At 42.8% G+C, this 22,413-nt stretch overlaps 1 protein-coding gene across 2 annotated transcripts in view; it reads left to right on the forward strand.

Moving 5' to 3' along the window:
* Positions 1–15,590, forward strand: part of SLC17A5 (solute carrier family 17 member 5) — a 47,570-nt gene extending 31,980 nt beyond the window's left edge. For both annotated transcript variants that reach the window (XM_017524339.2, XM_037737038.1), the window contains 3 exons: positions 1,400–1,547; positions 9,211–9,301; positions 14,718–15,590. In XM_017524339.2, the coding sequence (XP_017379828.1) occupies positions 1,400–1,547; positions 9,211–9,301; positions 14,718–14,855 (377 nt within the window). In that variant the 3' untranslated portion in view covers positions 14,856–15,590. The remainder of the gene's footprint in view (positions 1–1,399; positions 1,548–9,210; positions 9,302–14,717) is intronic.
* The last annotated feature ends 6,823 nt before the right edge of the window (positions 15,591–22,413 follow it).

A 22,413-nucleotide genomic window follows, 5' to 3' on the forward strand; every position in this document is an offset into this window, starting at 1 on the left:
TGGCTCACTGCAGCCTCAACCTTCTCAGCTTCAGGTGATCCTCCCACCTCAGCCTCCTAAGTAGCTAGGACTACAGGCATGTACCACCATGCCCAGCTAATTTTTGTATTTGTATTATAGTCAGGGTTTCACCATGTTGTCCAGGCTGGTCTTTAACTCCTGAACTCAAGCAATCTGCCTGCCTTGGCCTCCCAAAGTGCTGGAAATACAGGTGTGAGCCACCACACCCAACCCCAGCCATTTTTTTTTTTTAATGGGACAGGGTCTCACTTTATTGCCCACATTGGACTTGAACTCCTGACCTCAAGTAATTCTGCTGCTTCAGCCTCCCAAAGTGCTAGGATTACAGGTGTGAGAGCCACCACACCCAGCTCCCCACCATATTTTTTAAATCACAATATCACAACAGTTTAAGACAAAATAAAAATGTTATTAGTCATTTATTTTGTTCATATAACAAAACCCTATGATACATTTAAGTGCATTTCTTCACGTTTCTTTTTGAATCATACATTTTGAGGTTTAATATTCATAATATTCACCTGGCGCAGTGGCTCACACATGTAATTTTAGCACTTTGGGAGGCCGAGGTGGGCAGATCACAAGGTCAGGAGTTTGAGACCAGCCGAACCAACATGATGAAACCCCATCTTTACTAAAAATGTAAAAATTAGCCTGGCATGGTGGCGAGTGCCATTGTAGTTCACTGTAACCTTGAACTTCTTTGCTTAAGCAATGCTCCCACCTCAGCCTCCTGAGCAACCAGGGCTACAGGTGTGCACCACCATGCCTGGCAAATTTTGTTTTTAATATTTCATAGAGACAGGGTCTTGCTGTGTTGCCCAGGATGGCATCAAACTCCTGGCCTCAAGTGATTCTCCCACCTCAGCCTCCCAAAGTGCTGGGATCACAGGTGTGAGCTGCCACACCTGGCCAAGATGGAGTATTTCTCTAACCTCATCCAACAGAGTTTATTATTTAGTTTATCTTCTTTGGTTATATGTATTTTAAATCACATTTTGTGTCAGCTATTGCTTCTCTCTAGAAACATATTTTTAAGTTGTTCTCATCTTCTCTAATACCATGGAATTTTAGCTGAGTTTTGGTCACATGTAAATTTAATAACATTGCATAATAAGATTTTCCTTTTATAGTATATTAGTTGTATTATGCCCATGTTTTCCAGCAGGTTTTTTTTTTTTTTTTTTTTTTTTTTTTTTTTTTTTTTTTTTTTTTTTTTTTTTTTTTTTTTTTTTCCATGAAATTTGTTAGTCTTCTAGGCAGTATACTGTTTCTACAGTAGGTGGCAGCAATTTCAAATTTCAGATTTATACCATATTAAGGGAGAGCAAATATTAATGCTGGGGCTTTTTTCCCTTTTAAAACTTTTCGACTCTAGGAATGATTGGACCTGCCATATTCTTGGTAGCTGCTGGCTTCATTGGCTGTGATTATTCTTTAGCCGTTGCTTTCCTAACTATATCAACAACACTGGGAGGCTTTTGCTCTTCTGGATTTAGCATCAACCATCTGGATATTGCTCCTTCGTGAGTACTAATATAAAGATTTGCTGTGATTTATTTTAAATTATTATTTTAAAAAATTATAAGTAACGTAAAATTGGTTCAGCAGCCATCCAGCCAGAAGAAGGTGGTAAGCCACCCACTCCATTTAATGAATCTGAAAAGTAGCGCCGGGCGCAGTGGCTCACGCCTATAATCCCAGCACTCTGGGAGGCTGAGGTGAGCAGATCACCTGAGGTCAGGAGTTCGAAACCAGCCTGACCAATATGGTGAAACCGTCTTTAAAAAGAAAGAAAAGTAGCTTAAGATTTATCAGGTTCCTGAAGTCTTGTCAGAATCTCTGGAATCTGATGAGGGCCTCCCAGCCTGCTCTCTTGAACTGTCAATGAAAGAAAATTGGATCATCAGATAAAAATTAGAGCTACTGTCACCGGGTGCAATGTCTCACGCCTGTAATCCCAGCACTTTGGGAGACTAAGGAGGGCAGATCCCCTGAGGTTAGGAGTTCAAGTCTAGCCTGGCCAACATGATGAAACCCTTTCTCTACTAAAAATACAAAATTAGCCAGGCGGGGTGGCAGGCGACTGTAATCCTAGCTGCTAGGGAGGATGAGACACAAGAATCACTTGAACTTGGGAGGTGGAGGTTACAGTGAGCCATTGCACTCCAGCCTGGGCAACAAGAGTGAAAGTCCATCTCAAAAAAAAAATTAGAGCTATTGTCAAAAGATGAAAATAGGTACTGAAGAAAAAAAATTAAAAAACAAATATTCATGGTATCTACCTTACAAGATCATTGTGAGGATTAAATAGAGCACACACACAACCCTTTGCTCATAATGCAACAAATGTATTTGCATATAACGCAGTAAATATAATTATTATTTTCTGGCTAACTTTGAGTCAGGTGTGGTGACCAGGGTCACAGATCAATCCAAGTAAAATATTAAAGTGATGATTGGTGTGCTTTCAGAAAAGAAAATGCTGACCACTAAAGAGCCACCACTGGGTCACTAGAGCCAAAATGACAAAACGGTCTAATTTCTCAACATCATTTTTAGCCTGATACAATAAAGAAAATATAAATTTGATATGGATAGTCAGGACTTCAGCCAGGTCTCCTATGATAGATACCCTTTGGACAAGGTAGAGAGATATGAATTGGATGTACAATTAGATAAATTTATCACTACTGAAGTTCAGTATAATAGCATGCTGATTCATTGAGAAGCACTGTGCCAGGCACTGTACCAGATGTTGAAGACACAAACATGAAAGTAACATGATTCCTGCGTGCATCTGTGTAAGCATAAGCTGGCCTGAAGGATGATGGGTCATGTCATGAAGTGTATGCTGGACAGGCAGCAGGTGGGATCCTATGCCTCAGCTTTAAGCATCAGGTGGGTGGTTGAACTCTACATCTTAAAGACCCAGGTCCAACCCTGAAATTTTATGAGTCTCATAAGTTAAAAAAGGCATTTATCTAGATATCATATGAAGCTAAACAGTTTTAGCAACATAAATGATACAAGCAAATAGTTGTAGCAGTTAGGAGGATGGTAAGCAAGTGCCTTTATGCCTCAGGTAATGAGGGCTGCTGTACTTGCTCTCTGAGACACAGCTATTCAAATGTAAGTAGGTCGGGCACGGGAGATGGCAGTAAGCAGAGAGCACTACTGCACTCCAGCCTGGGCTACAGAGCAAGGCTCAGTCTCAAAAAAAAGTAAGTTAATCTGATCAAAGTCAAAAATTTTTTCTAATGATTTTTTTAAGATGAAGTTTCACTCTTGTCCAGGCTGGAGTCCAGTGGTAAAATCTCAACTCACTGCAACCTCTGCCTCCCAGGTTCAAGCAATTCTCCTGCCTCAGCCTCCCAAGTAGCTGGGATTACAGGCATGAGCCACCACGCCTGGCTAATTTTGCATTTTTAGTAGAGACAGGTTTTCTCCATGTTGGTCAGGCTAGTCTCAAACTCCTGACCTCAGGTGATCTTGGCCTCCCAAAGTGCTGGGATTACAGGGGTGAGCCACCACACCCAGCCCAAAGTCAAAATTATTAATCTCCGTGTGTGTGTGTGTATTTTTTTAAACTTTGCAGTTCTAGTTAAAAGGAACGCTCCCTTATATTTTGATTCAGCCCTTCAGATCAGCTTTCTAGTTTTTCTTTTCCAACTGGAATTTCTTGGTTCAAAGCACACCAGTTTTTCCTAGTTCCCAGAGTCTTGGCTACCTATCTTGTTGGGGGTTACATATCTTATGTTTTTCTTAGTTGCTCTTTGTCGTGGTAACAACTAAGTGCCCATTCAGTGTAACACTCTGCTAGTTAGAACAGGAGCACTTGAGGACCATAAACAATTCAACACCAGGGCTTGTGGTGAAAAACCAAGCATGAGAAAATTTATCTTTCCTATGGACTGGGTTCAGTGAGTACTGTGTTTGTGTTTTTGTTTTTGTTTTTTTTAACAAGATAGCATTGTAGATTATAACATTATAATATTAAGTACTGATTTAGAATCAGACAAATTGGGTGACATTTTATTGTTTTTCTTTATCTATAAAATGAAGATAATCTGTCTGGGTGCAGTGGCTCATGCCTGTAATCCCAAGACTTTGGAAGGCTAAGACTGGGAGGATCTTTTGGGACTAGCAGTTTGAGACCAGTCTAGGCAATATAGCAAGACCCTGCCTCTAAAAATACAAATAAAATTTTTAAATTAACACAATTAAATGGGCCAGGCATGGTGGCTCATGCCTGTAATCCCAGCAATTTGGGAGGCTGAGGCGGGCAGATCACGAGGTCAGGAGTTCAAGACCAGCCTGACCAACATGGTGAAACCTGGTCTCTACTAAAAATACAAAAAAATTAGCCAGGCGTGGTGGCATGCACCTGTAATCCCAGCTACTCAGGAGGCCGAGGCAAGGGAATTGCTCAGCTCACTGCAACCTCCACCTCTTGGGTTCAAGCGATTCTCCTGCCTCCCCAGTAGCTGGGACTATAGGCATGTGCCACAATGCCTGGCTAACTGTTTTATATTTTTAGTAGGGATGGCGTTTCACCATGTTGGTCAGGCTGGTCTCAAACTCCTGACCTCAGGTGATTCACGCGCCTCGGCCTCCCAAAGTGCTGGGATTACAGGCATGAGCCACCGTGCCCAGCCTCAAAATAGAGATTTTCTATGGTAATTTTGTTATCCGGATCATAGGAATTAGATAGATTTTCAGCTATTAATTCCAATAGTACTCTAACAGCACAGAATCCAGACTGAGTCCATGCAACCTGTTTTATTCCAAGCAGTCATCAATCTTTCATGGCCAAGTGAAATATAAGTACTTGAATGAATTTCTTGGTGCTGACATTTAGAATTTCACGGCATTCGTCTGCACTTAATATCTGTCACTGGAAATGCTGGCAGCATTGCAGTTGGTTCCTCTTACTGCCAAGGTGTTAATGGTTTAAAAAAAAAAAAAAAAAGGCAGGCTCTGCCAAGCTTGGTTAATTTAAGATACACTCCCTAAAGGGGATAAGCCAAAAAGATCTGTGCCTCGTGGTTTTGTTATGGTGCTGTGTATGCAAGAGTTTTGAACATAAAAATGTGTGATCTTTATATATAACTGAATTCGTTAAGCAGAATTTTTTATTTAGACATCTTTCCATCCCAAATGGGGAGCAGTTTCAGATAAGTAGTCTACAACTGAGGATCCAAAATTCTAATAGAAATTGGGTTATTCCACATTGACAATATGAATTAATAAAATATCAAGCTTCTTTAATTTTGACTGGAATTGTATTTTATAATACTACTAATTATCTCACAAAACATTTAAAGCTCTAATTGGACTTTATATGTCTAAGTGATTTTTATGAAAAAGTAATAAATGCCATTTAGTTGCTTAACTAAGTTTTTTTTTTAACTGAACTCCTCTACCACCTTTAAGGTTTTTTTACCAAAAATACTAAATCTAAATCTAAATCTAATGAACCCCCTAGGATCTAGAGTCTAGCCACTATCAGTATACAGGAAATACAGGAGGTATAAGATTACGTGAAATGATACCTGAGAGATACCATCTTCAAAGTCCAGAATTCATGACTATATATAGGACACACATCCAAGTAAAAATACAGCAGTTTTAGGCCAGGCACAGTGGCTCATGCCTGTAACCCCAGCACTTTGGGAGTCCAAGGCAGGCAGATCGCGTGAGGTCAGGAGTTCGAGACCAGCCTGACCAACATGGTAAACCCCGACTCTACTAAAAATACAAAATTAGCCAGGCATGATGGCACATGCCTGTAATCCAAGCTGCTGGGGAGGCCGAGGCAGGAGAATCGCTTGAACCCAGGAGGTGGAGGTTGCAGTGAGCCTAGATCACACCATGCACTCCAGCCTGGGCAACAACAGTGAAACTACATCTCAAAAAAAAAAAAAAAGAGAGAGACAGCAATTTTAAAAATAAATTATCAGGCCAAGTGCAGAGGCTCACACCTGTAATCCCAGCACTTGGGGAGGCCGAGGCGGGTGGATCACCGGAGGTCAGGAGTTCGAGACCAGCCTGACCAACATGGCGAAACCCCATCTCTATTAAAAATATATATATCTACAAAAAATTAGCTGGACGAGGTGGCAGTCACCTGCAATCCAGCTACTTGGGAGGCTGAGACAGGAGAATTGGGAGGCTGAGAAAGGAGAATTGTTTGAACTTGGGAACTTGGGAGGTGGAGGTTGCAGTGAGGCACGATTGTGCCACTGCACTCTGCCGGGTGACAGAGCGAGACTCTATCTCAATCAATCAATCAATCAATCAATGGCCGGGCACAGTGGCACACACCTGTAATCCAAGCACTTTGGGAGGCCAAGATAAGCGGATCACTTGAGATCAGGAGTTCAAGTCCAGCCTGGCCAACATGGTGAAACCTCATCTCGACTAAAATTACAAAAAGTAGCTGGGTGTGGTGGCGGGTACCTGTAGTCACAGCTACTTGGGAGGCTGAGGCAGGAGAATCGCTTGAACCCAGGAGGCAGAGGTTGCAATGAGCCAAGATCATGCCACTGCACTCCAGCCTTGGTGACAGAGTGAGACTCTGTCCCAAAAAAAAAAATTATTAATACACACAACAGTTTGGAATAATAGTACCCCTAGCATGTAATCCAAAATGTTACATTCTGTATTATTCTGTTCATATAAAATTCCTGATCAGGAATTGTCACTCTTTGGAGCAGTGCGCTACAGGAGTTCTAGTCTGTATGGAAAAATCTCCAGTGGTCTGTGCAGTCAGAGCCCCATGGTTCAGTGCATAGGGCCTAGATTAGTGTGAGTCACACGATACCTCTCTTTAGTCAGCATATATTGAATGAGCACACGTGTTGTACTGGGCACTGAATATAATGAAGGGAAATAAAACATGCCTCTTCAATGAGATCATGGAGTCAGAATTAACGAATTTGAATTAGAGGACTTATATCTTAAAACACATAATACTAGCTTAAAGGACAATAAACATTCTGAGAGGACAGCTTCACTATGAGCTGATCAAGACAGACAGCTTCATGGAAGAAGCACCAAACAAGTGGTTAGGATGGAAGGTGAGTGGAGTTCAGGCAGCAGGTACAGTGTTAGTAAAGATAAGTAGCAGGAATTAACATGACAGATGTGAGCAGCTGGAATGAGAGCTGTCTGGATCTGAAGGAGTGATTGCACAGTGCTAGGAAATAAGGCTGTGTAGATGGACCAAGGCCAGGCCACTGTAAATCAGGCAGAAGATTGCGGTCTTCTGAAAGTAAGAGTTAAACCATCCTAGTAGGTTTTTTGGTAGAGAGGGGTGACCTGACTATTCAGATGAAGGCTTATACAGTTTGAGAGGTAGTTCAACCACATGGAAAATGTCCTTAAAAATGTGTATACCAGTAGGTTCTAGTTCTTGATCAGATGCTAGTGACATGGTTGTGTTCACTTTGTGAAAATTCAGCAAGCGGTACACTGATGGTTTGTACACTTTTCCATGTGTATTTTACACTCAAATGAATTGTTTTAGTATATCTGATAGAGTGTGAGGGAGCTCACGGTTGACATGTTATATGTATACATCTGTGAACCAATGGATAATAAGGGAAATAATAGGCCAGGCATAGTGGCTCACACCTGTAATCCCAGCACTTTGGGAGGCCAACGTGGGCAGATCACCTGAGGCCAGGAGTTCAAGACCAGCCTGGCCAACATGGCAAAACACCATCTCTACTAAAAATACAAAAAATTAGCTGGGCATGGTGGTGGGTGCCTGTAATCCCAGCTACTCAGGAGGCTGAGGAAGGGAAAATTGCTTGAACCTGAAAGGCAGAGGCTGCAGTAAGTCAAGATCGTGCCCTTGCACTCCAGCCTGGGCAACAGAGAGAGACTCCATCTCAAAAAAAATAAAAAGAAATAAAAATGCATCACTAACTTGCCCAAGGTCACATAGATTGTTAATGGTGGAGCTGAGTCGGGAATCTCAATTTCCTGATAATCAGTTTAATATGACTTTTTAATAGAAAATGATAGGTATTTCATTCCTTTTTATGACGGTACTTACTCAAGATCTTGGCTAAGGTAACATTTCTTATTCTACATACATTCCTTATATAGTAAAGAAATCAATAGGTTATTAGTATTTTCCAAATACAGGCAAAAATTCTGTAAAGATTTGCATGTAGACGTAGAGAGGACTATCCCATTCCCTATGATTCACTTAAAATAAATCATTGCATTTGAGAAACTTTTTCCAAACTTATTTAAAATGCCCTTTTTATTCATACCCATACACACAATGTAGACCCAACTTGTCTTCTTTTAGGACAGCACACAGTAATTTACCTATAAGCACATGTGTAAGTAATGGAACAAGTAAATTGTATGTTTGATATGATCTCATGTCTATAATAATATACTAAAAATATATAGAGATAGAAAAAATATTAGGATATTTATGAAAATGTTAATGTTGATTATCTCTATAAGGAAGAATTAAAGGAATTTTATTTCCTTATTGTTTTTCTTTTATTAATTTTCAAAAATTAATTACAATTGAATTTTCAAATCAGGAAAGAAATTCTTTAACCTAAAAAACTTCAGGCTAGACATGTCAAACTGTCTGTATGAAAATGAGATCTCAGAACTTTCTCCTACATCATTATAAAAGGGATTATTTCAATGGCTGTGTTCCTCTATGTAATGTTAAAATGCTACTTAACTATTGAAATGCAGGTTTTTCACCAGCTGAATATGAAATCCCATTTCAATAAGACATTTTATTTAGACATAAAATTTCACAGGAACACAACCTGAGAGCAGAATAGCTGTCTACTGAAGGAAGCGGCCATGTGCGGTGGCTCACACTTGTAATCCCAGCACTTTGGGAGGCTGAAGCAGGCAGATCACTTGAGGTCAGGAGCTCAAGACCAGCCTGGCCAGCATGGTGAAACCCCAGTTCTACTAAAAATACAAAATTAGCTGGGCATGGTGGTGCATGCCTATAGTCCCAGCTACTTGGGAAGCTAAGGCACACTTGAACCCAGGAGGCAGAGGCTGCAGTGAGCCAAGAATCTGCCACTGCACTCCAGCCTGGGTGACAGAGTGAGACTCTGTCTCAAAGAGAAAAGAAAGAAGCTGTTTAAATGTATAACACAATAATAAACTTCTATGAAAATGTTTCTACAGGTATGCTGGTATCCTCCTGGGCATCACAAATACATTTGCCACTATTCCAGGAATGGTTGGGCCTGTCATTGCTAAAAGTTTGACCCCTGAGGTAAGTAGATAATTTACTTATAAACTGAAAGGGTTTTGGAACTGCACATCTGAGTCAAAGTTCAGTGTATTTTCATTAAGAGTAAAATTATAAATGTTTTTATGAAATTCTTTATAGCAACAAAAAAATAAATGCCTTACTAGATGAGAAAGTGTATTTTCGAAGAACACTTTTTAGATTTTAGACAAAACAGTAGAACTAAGTCAAATGAAGATCTTGCCGCTGAAACTACACCAGTAAAGTTGTGATATTATACCAGACAAGTAATTTTTGTCTTTGATTTGAACAAATAAAAATTGGCAATGTAAAATTATTTAAAAAGTGAGCCCATGAAGGTGAGGTATCAGGAAATCATGTGAGAATTAATGAGGAAAAGTTGAAATAACCAAGAATGTTTAGAGGGCCAGAAAACTCAGGAAGACATAAAAGGTGTCTGCATATATTTGAAGGGCTACTAAATGTTAAGATGGAGACTTATTCTCAGCAGATCCACAAAGACAGATTGAGAGAAGTTATGAGGAGACATTAGGAAGATTCTTTGTTCAAAGCTGTTACTTTATGGAATGAGCCACCTTAAGGGTTAGTAACCCCTGAAACAAGCAAACACTTATTCAACAGGCATTTCTTAGGTGCTTATTAATATGCTAGATATATGGCAGGGTAAGGTGGCTCATGCCTGTAATCCCAGCATTTTTGGAGGCTGAGGCAGGCGGCAGATCACCCCAGGTCAGGAGTTTGAGGCCAGCTTGGCTAACATGGTGAAACCCCATTTCTACTAAAAATATAAAAAATTAGCCAGGCTGGTGGCACGTGCCTGCAATCCCAGCTACTCAGGAGGCTGAGGCAGGAGAATCGCTTGAACCTGGGAGGTGGAGGTTGCAGTAAGCCGAGATCGCATCATAGCACTCCAACCTGGGCAACAAGAGCGAAACTCCAGCTCAAAAAATAAATAAATAACATGCTAGATACTGAGGACTGAAAAACAAAACAGCAAGCTGCTTCTACACTTAAGAAACTTACCATTTGGAAATTTTCTGTAATCAAATTGTTAAAGTACAGTGTGACATGTGCTGCAGGAAAAATGTGTGTGGGGAGTGCTTGGTAAGTGAGGAGGGAATAGCCTCTCTGTTCCTGGGGAAGGAGCCCACAAGAGTGAGCCAGGTGGTGTGGTAGGCTGGGCACACCAGCCTGTGCAAGAGCACCAAGCCTTTATGGGGATGGTGGGCCCAGGGTTGGTAGCCCTGAAACTGAAAGGCAACACAGGCCAGATCTGTAAGCAGAGCATTTTGTTTTTGTTTTTGTTTTTTGGCACTAAGTCTTGCTCTGCCGCCCAGGCTGGAGTGCAGTGGCACCATCTCGGCTCACTACAACCTCCGCCTCCTGGGTTCAAGCAATTCTCCTGCCTCAGCCTTCCATGCAGAGCATATTTAAAAGGTCACCTTCACTATGTAAGAAATAAAAATAAATTGCCAGGCACAGCGGCTTATGCCTGTAACCTCAGCACTTTGGGAGCCGAGATGGGCAGATCACCTGAGGTCAGGAGTTCGAGAACAGCCTGGCCAACATGGTGAAACCCCATTGGGTTTCTACTAAAAATACAAAAAATTAGCTGGGCATGGTGACTTGAGCCTATAATCCCAGCTACTTGGAAGGCTGAGGCAAGAGAATCACTTGAACTTAAGAGGTGGAGGTTGCAGTGAGCCAAGATTATACCATTGTACTCCAGCCTGGGAGAAAAGAGTGAAGCTCTGTCTCAAAAAATAAATAAATAAATAAATAAAAATGACCTCAAAGGCCCCTTTCAACTTTAATTTTCTACCATTCAAAAAAAGGTATGTATATAAGATATTCTTTAAGAGGCTAACTCAAGCCTCTAGAAGAGGTAATTTTCTGTTTTGTCTCTGTGATCAAATTAACACCATGTATAATCCTTAAAATTTCAGGACATACTTACAGACTTTACCAAATATACTGATTTCATACATACATGTGTTCCCACAGATAGTGTACCTGTTTCTTCTCCACATCCACCATTTCTAATTCCTTAAGTGACATAGTACCTCCATGTTACTATTTTCTTTCACTTAATAAAAAGGAACGTTGTAGAAATGTTTTTTCTAATTATATTTTTAGGTATGTGGGAGGCTGAGGCAGGAGAATCATTTGAACCTAGGAGGCTGGTCTCAATATAGACACATCCAAAATGTTTAACCTTGTCCTTATGAAGCAGGGTGGCAACACCAGAACCTAAATCAGCATACTACCATGTGTTCATTTCACTTACTAATAATGCCAGCACTTCTGCTAGGGAAATATGGATTCCTGAAGCAAAGTCTTGTATGTTTACAAGGGGGAACTGAGCTCGATTTGGGATATGTTATAGCATTTGTTTAATGCTATTAAAAGGATATCACTGTTTAGCTGGGTGTGGTTCAAATCTGTAGTCCCAGCTACTTAGGAGGCTGAGGCAGGAGGATGCATGAGCCGAGGGGTTTGAACCTGCAGTGAGCTATGATCATGTCTCTGCACTCTAGCCTTGGTGACAGCGGGAGACCCTGTCTCAAAAAAATAAATAAAGCTTACTTTATATTATTTATTTATTTTCGAGATGGAGTTACACTCTGTTGCCCAGGCTAGAGTACAGTGGTGCAGTCTCAGCTCCACCTCCCAAGTTCAAGCAATTCTCCTGCCTCAGCCTCTCGAGCAGCTGGGACTGTAGGCACCCACCACCACGCCAGGCTAATTTTTGTTTTTGTTGTTTTTGTTTTTGTTTTGAGATGGAGTCTCACTCTGTTGTGCAGGCTGGAATGTAGTGGCATGATCTCGGCTCCCTGTAACCTTCACCTCCTGGGTTCAAATGATTCTCCTGCCTCAGCCTCCCACATACCTAAAAATATAAAAATTAGTGTGCCACCATACCCAGCTAATTTTTGTATTTTTAGTAGAAACGGGGTTTCACCATGTTGGCCAGCCTGGTCTCAAACTCCTGACCTCAAGTGATCCGCCTGCCTCAGCCTCCTAAAGTGCTGGAATTGCAAGTGTTAGCAACCATGCCCAGCCTGTAATTTCTTACTTTATGGAATAGGCACTGCCTCAAAAACTTTACGGAATGAGTCAGCATATAAATAAATAATGCAATAATTAAAATTCAAAGTGTGTCTGAGGTTCAACATTGTTATAAACAAAACAGTATTCTCTAAAAACTGGTAGAATTTTTGTTAAAAAACAAACCAGGAGCTGTGTGAGACTTCTAGTACAATGATTGATTTTAAGTTCACTCATTGCCTTCAGATAACACTGAAGTATTCTTTTATCCCAGAGACCACACAGGCAGCTTTGTCTTGGTAATCCTAAGAAGCTGTTTCAAACATTTCTTTCTGGTATAAGATGTAATTATTGACGGATTCCTCACCAAAAGTTAAGATGAGTATCTAAGTTTTTTTTTTTTTCACTAAAATACATTCATCTCAGATGAGTATAACCACCACAGGGCGTTCCTTTCTTCATGTTTCTCCTTTCTTCCCAAATAAATGATCTCATACTGGCTTCCCAGTGCCTGCTCTTTCACTTCCTCACTGCTAGTTCTGCTGCTTGTTTGTTTGGGGGTTTTGTTTGTTTTTTTGAGACACGCTCTCACTCTGTTGCCCAGGCTAGAGTGCAGTGGCGCACTCATGGCTCACTGCAGCCTCAACTGCCCCAGGCTCAGGTGATCCTCTCACCCCAGCCTCCTAAGTAGCTGGGACTGCAGGTGTGCGCCACCATGTCTGGCTAATTTTTTTTTTTTTTTTTTTTAGAGATGGGGTTTCACCACCTTCCCCAGGCTGGTCTCAAACTCCTGAACTCAAGGTATCCACCTACCTCAGCCTCCCAAAGTGCTGGGATTACAGGTGTGAGCCATCATGCCTGGCCTACTTGTTTTTTGTTTTTTTTAATGCTGCAAATGTAGTCACTCTGGTTAGACTGAAATCAGAAATTTAGATAACCGTCTGATATTTTTATGCCACAGGGATACACACTGAACAGTTGTCTTATGACAGATCCCATGTATGTCCTGCTTTGTGTGCCACTCAAGATCTTTTACACTTGCTACGATGTCCCAGATCCTCAACGCTGCACTTGAGTTCATCTTAACCATATTTACTTGATCCACCTGACACCTTTCACTTAAGAACTTGGGAGACCGTGCACAGGCAAACACTTTCTTAGTGTTAGTTAGTGTCATTCAGGCAGGATGGAGGGACATGCCCGTACACTTTTTATTGAAGTATGTCTGTCTATCCTCGGTAAACTTTTTATTGAAGTATAACTTTTTTTTAAATGTACAAATCCAAGCCAGGTGTGATGGTTCAAATCTGTAATACCATCACTGTGGAAGGCCGAGGCAAGCAGATCGCTTGAACCCAGAAGTTCAAGACCAGCCTGGGCAACATGGTGAAACCCTATCTCTACTAAAATATGTATATATTAACTGGGCATGGTAGCATGCACCTCTAATCCCAGCTCCTTGGAAGGCTGTGTTGGGAGGACTGCCTCAGCCCAGGAAGTGGAGGCTGCAGTGAGCCAAGATTGCACACTATTCCAGCCTGGGTGACAGAGTGAGACTCTGTCTCAAAAATAAAACCAAAAATAAATAAATGTGCAAATCTAAAGTGTACAGCTAGATGGATTTCCACAAAGTTAATACATCTGTGTAGCCCGGCGCAGTGGCTCACGCCTGTAATCCCAGCACTTTGGGAGGCCGAGGTGGGTGAATCACAAGGTCAGGAGTTCAAGACCAGCCTGGCCAAGATGTTGAGACCCGCTCTCTACTAAAAATACAAAAATTAGCCGGGCACGGTGGCATGTGCCTGTGATCTCAGCTACTCAGGAGGCTGAGGCAGGGAATTGCTTAGCCGAGATTGTGCCACTGCACTCCAGTCTGGGTGACAGAGCAAGACTCCAGCTCAAAAAAAAAAATTTTTTTTAATACATCTATGTAGCCAGCACCCAGTCAAGAAACAGAATCTTACCTCCCTCAGTAAGCCCCCAGGTACCTCTTCCTGCTATTTTTTCTTCACCCTCACCAAGAGAAACCACTCTCCCGACTTTTAACCCCATAGATGAATATGGTCTGACTTTGTGCTTTATATTCATGGAATCATTCAGTATGTGCTCTTTTTGTCTGGTTTCTTTTGCTTCACATTTTGTTTGTGAGCTGTATTTATGATGTTGTAGCCCATTCTCATTGCTGTGTCATATTCCATTGAGCAGATATACCACAATCCTACCGCTGGTGGATATCTGGGTTGTTTCAAGGATAAGGCTTTTATGAATAACGTTGCTGTTTTAACAGTCTTGTGACACTACCTTTTTAGTGAACTACAAACAAAATTTCACTTCACTTGCATTTCTTTTCTTTTCTTTTCTTTTCTTATAGAACACTGTTGGAGAATGGCAAACCGTGTTCTATATTGCTGCAGTTATTAACATTTTTGGTGCCATTTTCTTTACACTATTCGGCAAAGGCGAAGTACAAAGCTGGGCTCTCAATGATCACCATGGACATAGACACTGAAGGAACCAATAAAAAATCCTGCCTCTATTGATGTATTTTTATGTATCAGGTAACCTCAAAGTGCCTTCAGTATTTTATTGTGTAAGCATTCTCTGTTTTTTTAATTGTATTAGATTTTTAAGACCTATAATCATGAAATGTCACTAGTTGCCAGATTAATAAAATGAACTATGTTTAATTATGAATAATATATATGCTAGGACTTCTACTGTAGGTTCACATACCTGCCTGCAAGTTGGGCAACACGAAGTAGGAGAGTTCTATTGATTTTTTAGGGCCATACTTAAGGGAATGAGCTGAAACAGACCTCCTAACCTTGGCTTAATGACACTAGTTGATAATTCTCAGGTATTGATAAACACCTGTTTTTGTCCACTTTCCTCATAAAAATTGTCGGCTCTGACACTTAGATCTCAAACTTTAGCAACTCCGTGGAGCTGCCAGCCACCGTATAATTTGGCCTGGCAACCGTACTGAGGGGAGTGTGCCCAGGCAGCTGCCAAGCACTCCCTCCTTGGCTTCAGGGCCAGAGTGCCCAGCATTTATCAGAGGCAGCATCCAAGCTCAGAGCCCGTGTTCACTCTTCGGCTGGTGCCTTTCCTCTGAGGGGCTATTAATGTGTAAATAAAGTCTTGAGAAGGCAGGAGCAGTGAGATCCACTGCTGTGGTCTTGATGCCTCCTCAAATTTTCCCTTCCCAGCACAGAGGAATATCGGCTGCATGCAGCCTGCAAAAGAAAAATCTGATGTGCAGTCAATCACAAATAAGATCATACTGGTTTAAATCTACTCTCACATGGACCACACTATAAATGTCTAAGTGCTGTGTTTTGTTTGTTGGTATTTTGTAAAGACAGGGTCTCACTTTGTTGCCCAGGCTGGTTTTGAACTCCCAGCTTCAAGCCATCCTCCTGCCTCGGCCTCACAAAGTGTTGGGACCACAGGCATGAGATACTGTGCCCAGCCTGTTCCGTGGTTTTTAAGCTGCACGAGAATTGTTTTTTAAATTAACTCTCACTGTTTGTTCAGTCTGTCTTCATCTAAATTTGCAGTTGCAGTTTAAAGTAAAAGACCACATCACCTGAGACTAGGGTCGTCATCTTTACTTCTGGTTCCTGAAATCATATTTTTCCAGTGGACCATCCTCCAGTGGTTGTAGTTGTTGAGCATGCTTTCAGAGCACCTATGTGATTTAAAACTTAGTTTATAAGGGCCGGGCGCGGTGGCTCACGCCTTTAATCCCAGCACTTTGGGAGGCCGAGGCGGGTGGATCACGAGGTCAAGAGATCGAGACCATCCTGGTCAACATGGTGAAACCCCGTCTCTACTAAAAATACAAAAATTCAGCTGGGCATGGTGGCGTGTGCCTGTAATCCCAGCTTCTCAGGAGGCTGAGACAGGAGAATTGCCTGAACCCAGGAGGCGGAGGTTGCGGTGAGCCGAGATCGCGCCATTGCACTCCAGCCTGGGTAACAAGAGCGAAACTCCATCTCAAAAAAATAAAATAAAATAAAATAAAACTTAGTTTATGTTTTGTGTTCAACACTACCTGTAATGTTTTAATTAAAACTGTTTAATGTGACTTGAATAATTTATGTAAATTCATTTTTAAATTTGTAAATAGCTTTAAATTGCTATGGCAATGTTTCTTTTATAAATCATCAAAATAAACCTTTCTGAATTACTTTTTGGGTCTGACAGTTCTGTGATATTTCCTAGTGTCCATAGTGACCATTTGACATTTTTTCTGCATCCTGTTCAAGCTACCACAAAGCTGAGGAACTTGGGCCTCCTAAGGGATACAGCATCAGGAATTTCTGTTGCCATCAACATGCCAAGAAGGATTCATTCAAGAAGGATGAATAGGGTCCATCCTTCTTCCTACAGCATATGCCCACACCACACTGATTATCTCTCTCCCACCTCCTCTAAGGACTTGCTTCAGTAATTCTTCTTTTTGTAAATAATTGAGCTAGAGTCTTGCTTTGTTGCCCAAGCTGGGCTCAAGCGATCCTCCTGCCTCAGCCTCCCAAGTAGCTAGCACTACACAGGCATGTGCTATCATGCCCAGTTAGTAGTTCCTCTATCATTTACTTCTTCAGACTCTCCCCTTGTTCTTTCCCTTCTGTCACAGAGATGCACACGTCTTCTCTAGTCCTTAAATAAAAATACAAAAGTCTCCTGGGGACATTAAATCATAAGTGTACAGAATATCTCTAAGATAACACTCAAACTAGTAAAGATAGTGTGATGATTGATAGACAGATAGAGATTTTCATTCATGGTACTTGGTTCCTGGCTCTTAACTCCCATAGCTCCTGTTATAATGTTGGGCCCCTTTAGGCCTCAGAAGCAGCCTCAGCAAACAGAATCTCTCTGATCCTCTCCTGCCCTTCTTTCACCTGCTGCTTTTTCTCCCAAAGCAGGAATCTTCCCCCATTCTGTCTTGGAACTGGTCATAAAGAAGTTCTTGGCCAGGCACGGTGGCTCATGCCTGTGATCCCAGCATTTTGGGAGGCCAAGGCAGGTGGATCACAAGGTTAGGAGTTCGAGACAAGTTTGGCCAACATAGTGAAACCCTGTCTCTACTGAAAATGAAAAAATTAGCTGAACATGGTGGTGGGCACCTGTGATCCCAGCTACTCTGGAGGCTAAGGCAGGAGAACAGCTTGAACCTGGGAGGCAGAGGTTACAGTGAGCTGAGATCGCACCACTGTACTACGGCCCATGCAACAGTGCAAGACTCCATCTCAAAAAAAAAAAAAAAATTCTGGCCAGGTGCAGTGGCTCATGCTTGTAATCCCAGCACTTTAAGAGGCCAAGGTGGGCAGATCACGAGGTCAGGAGATCAAGACCATCCCAGCTAACAAGGTGAAACCCTGTCTCTAATAAAAAAAATATATACAAAAAATTAGCTGGGCATGGTGGCACATACCTGTAGTGCCAGCTACTCAGGAGGCTGAGGCAGGAGAATAACTTGAACCCAGCAGGCAGAGGTTGCAGTGAGCTGAGATCGTGCCACTGTACTCCAGGCTGGGTAACAGAGTGAGACTCGGTCTCAAAAAAAAAAAAAAATTCTGTGGTCTACCTTGTTGGATTGTAGGTTACAAGACCCCATGCCCGCATTTGAGAAGAGGTCCTCTTCATATCCTGGAGGAAGAAATGCTGCCAAGAAGAATCTGGATAGGACTTGCTGGGTTTCCCTGTGAGTCTATTAGTATTAGATCATACCCTTTCTGTTCAATCACATTTCTATATGGTTGTTAATCATGACTATCCAAATGAAGTCTCCATATAAGGCCTAATAAGACAGGGTTGGGGAGCCTCCTGAGAGCTGAACACACGGAGGTTCCTGGAGGGTGGCATGCCCAGAGAGGGCATGGAAGCTCCTCATCCCTTCCCCCAGACATTGCCATATGCATCTCTTCATCCGTGTCCTTGGTAATATCCTTTTTTTTTTCTGAGACAGAGTCTTGCTCTGTTGCCCAGGCTGGAGTGCAGTGGCATGATCTCAGCTCACTGCAACCTCTGCCTCCCAGGTTCAAGTGATTCTCCTACCTCAGCCTCCAGAGTATCCGGGATTACAGGCACACACCACCACACCTGGCTAATTTTAGTATTTTTATTATAGACGAGGTTTCACCATATTGGCCAGGCTGGTCTCGAACTCGTGACCTCAGATGATCCACATGCCTCAGCCTCCCAAAGTATGGGATTACAGGCATGAGCCACTGTACCCAGCCTATAATATCCTGTACAATAAACCGATAAATGTGTTTTCCTGAGTTCTTTGAACCACTCTAGCAAATTGATTGAACTAAAAAAGGCAATTGTGAAAACCTCAGCTTGAAGCCAGTAGGTCAGAAGTTCCAGAAGCCTAGACTTGGGACTGATGTCTGCAGTGGTGGGCAATCTTGGGGACTGGGCCTTCAGCCTGTGGGGTCTGATGCTGCCTCCCGGTAGACAGTGTCAGCACTGAATTGGGGGACACCCAGCTGGTGTCTGTTACAGAACTGATTGCTTAGTTGCTATGTGGGGAAAAACTCAGAACCATTTAATCACAGAAATCTTCTGTGTTTATTGTTGTTGAATGAGAAACTAGCAAAAAACAGTTTCAGTGGATTTTTCCACAAACAGTGGTTACCTCTGGAGAGAAAACATCGGCAACTAGGGATAGGAAGGAGAATTAATTTTCACTTTACCAAATGTGGCAGTCCAACCTATTCAAATAAATATATTGTTTTATTTTCTTTTATTTTTTTCAGATGGAATCTTGTTCTGTTGCCCAGGCTGGAGTGCAGCAGCGCGATCTCAGCTCACTGCAACCTCTGCCTCCCAGGTTCAAGAGATTCTCCTGCCTCGGCCTCCCAAGTAGCTGGGACTACAGGCATATGCCACCACACCAGGCTAATTTTTGTATTTTTAGTAGGGACGGGGTTTCACCATGTTGGCCAGGCTGGTCTCAAACTCTTGACCTCAGGTGATCCGGCTGCCTCGGCCTCCCAAGGTGCTAGGATTACCGTGCCCAGCCAAATATATTCTTTTAAAAACAAAAGACCTATTGCCCAAGCTGTTGTGTAATCACTGCTAAGTTTTCACCTGCCGGCTATCCTTCCTTGCACCTGAGACTATTTAAATCCAACCTCACTCGTGCAGCCCCATTCTTAACGAAACTGGCTCTTCCTGTCACCTTCTTATTTCTGTTAAAAATACATTTTCCCAGTCACTTAGGCTTGGCCCCGAGTCATTTTTGTCCCTCCTTTCTAGCCTCCCACCAAACCCCCAACTCTGTGTCTAAACAACCACCTGCCTTTCCCATTCCAGTTTTTTTTAGGTTTCTGGAAGTTTTTGTTTGTTTTGAAACAGACTCTCACTCTGTCACCCAGGCTGGAGGGCAGTGCTTACTGCAGCCTCTACCTCGCAGGCTCAAGAGATCTTCCTACTTCAGCCTCCAGAGTAGGCAATAATATATTTGGCTGGGTACAGTAATCCTAGCACTTTGGGAAGCCAAGGTGGGCAGATCACCAAGGTCAGGAGTTCAAGACCAGCCTGGCCAATATAGTGAAACCCCATCTACTAAAAGTGCAGTGGCACCAGCTACACTACCATGCCCAGCTAATTTTTGTCTTTTGTGGAGATGGGGCTTCACTATGTTGTCCAGTCTAGTCTCCTGGGTTCAAGTGATCCTCCCACCTCTGCCTTTCAAAGTGCTGGGATTACAGATGTGAGCTTCCATGTCCGGCCTGGAATTTTTTTTTCTTAATCCTTCTGCCAGGCCAGGCACAGTGCCTCACACCTGTAATCCCAATACTTTGGAAGACCAAGGTGGGTAGAGCCCAGGAGTTTGAGACCAGCTTAGGCAACGTGGTGAAACCTGGTCTCTACAAAAAATACAAAAAATTAGCCGGACATGGTGGTGCATGTCTGTAGTCCCAATACACAGGAGGCTGACTTGAGCCCAGGAGTTCAAGGCTGTAGTGAGCTGAGATCCCACTGTACTCCAGTCTGGGTGACAGAGTGAGACCCTTTCTCAAAAAAAAAAAAAAAAATCCCTCTGTCATCTCCTAAGTAAGAGCCTAGTGGCTTTTGTTTCCACCTAGAATAGAAAAGTGAAGTGCTATCACTGCCTTTAGTCTTGTCCTCTTCTGTCCCAGCTGCCCCTCAGTGTTGAGTTCATCATCCCAACACAACTAATCTCTCTGATCAAGGTGCTCCCCCATGGTGAGGCCCGTGGCTTCCCTGGGCCTGACCAGTAAACTCTCCCACCCAGCGGCTGTGCCCTCCTCATCCCCAGGTCCAGCCTACCCTACCCTCATCGCCATCGTGCCTTGTTGCAGCCATCTGGCTGCTTCACTCCCCATGGCTGCTCTCCATTTTCCCTTTCCTCTCCATACCTTTATTAATTTCCTCCCTTGGGCCTGGAAGTTCTCACCTCAACCTAGCCACCTCCTTCATGACCTGATTTCTTCTACCCTCCCTGATCTAGATGTGGCGTCTTCCTTTGATCTGTTAAAATGCCATAGTATTTATTTTGGGGTTTTTCTTTAAACTCAAGGATTTAGGCTCAGTTATAGGGAAGAGAGAATTTCTTCATTCAGCAAATACTGAGTATCTACCCTTTGCTAGGCAACAAGGACACAGAGATGCATCTGACATAGCCCTTTCCCTCCCTGGAGCTCCGGCTGGCTCCTTGACTCCTTGATCCCTTTCTCTTTTTTTTGGAGACAGAGTCTCGCTGTGTCACCCAGGCTGTAGTGCAGTGGTGCGGTGGTGCGATCTCAGCTAACTGAAACCTCCGTCTCCCAGGTTCAAGCAATTTTCCTGCCTCAGCCTCCCAAATAACTGGGACTACAGGCACACACCGCCACACCCGGCTCATTTTTTATATTTTTAGTAGAGACGGGGTTTTACCTTGTTGCCCAGGCTCGTCTCAAACCCCTGAGCTCAGGCTATGCACCTGCCTCAGCCCCTCAAAGTGCTCGGATTACATACAGCATGAACCACCTCACCTGGCCCTCTTTCTTTATAATGCTTATGAGCACATGTCTGTGTCTGTCCCAGTAATAGATTCATCACAAGCATCTTGAGGGCAGGGTCCGTTCCATTCATCTCAGCATGGTCTTACTCATAACAACATGTGCTGAGTTCACTTCAGATGCTTATTAAATAATAACCCTTTAGTCAAATAAACTATAAATTGATATTTTTGACCAGGTGCAAAGGCTCACACCTGTAATCCCAACACTTTGTGAGGTGGGGGGCAGGAGGACTGCTTGAGCCCAGGAGTTCTAGACAAGCCTGGGCAACAAGGCAAGACCCAGTCTCTACAAAAAAATTTCTAAAAATTTAGACAGGTGTGGTGGCACAGGCCTGTGGTCCCAGCTACTCAGGAGGCTGAGGTGGGGAGCCCGGGAGGTTGAGGCCACAGTGAGCCATGTTCACACCATGCTGCTCCAGCCTGGGCAATGGAGCAAGACCCTGTCTCAAAAAACAATAATAAATAAATAGTTTTTGTTTTCTTGAGATAGAGTTTTGCTCTTTCTCAGTTGCCCAGACTGAAGTGCAGTGGTACGATCTCAGTTCACTGCAACCTCCGCCTCCCGGATTCAGGTGATTCTACTGCCTCAGCCTCCCAAGTAGACGGGATTACAGGAACCTGCCAACATGCCCAGCTAATTTTTGTATTTTTAGTAGAGAGGGGATTTCACCATGTTGGCCAGGCTGGTCTCGAACTCCTGACCTCAGGTGATCTGCCCACCTAGGTCTCCCAAAGGGCCGGGATTATATGCGTAAGCCACTGTGCCAGGTCAATAAATAGAAATTTTTGACTTCGTATATTGTTTTTCTCACATGTTGTTTTCTGCTGCCTCCCAAAATTAAATAAATGTGCCAACTGCTTTTGATTTTTTTTTCAATAAGGTTCAAGTCAACAGTAGTGCAAGCCGGGCGCGGTGGCTCAAGCCTGTAATCCCAGCACTTTGGGAGGCCGAGGCGGGTGGATCACGAGGTCAAGAGATCGAGACCATCCTGGTCAACATGGTGAAACCCCGTCTCTACTA

Source organism: Cebus imitator, unplaced genomic scaffold (genome assembly GCF_001604975.1).
Source record: "Cebus imitator isolate Cc_AM_T3 unplaced genomic scaffold, Cebus_imitator-1.0 Scaffold32, whole genome shotgun sequence".
Classification (NCBI taxonomy): Eukaryota; Metazoa; Chordata; class Mammalia; order Primates; family Cebidae; genus Cebus; species Cebus imitator.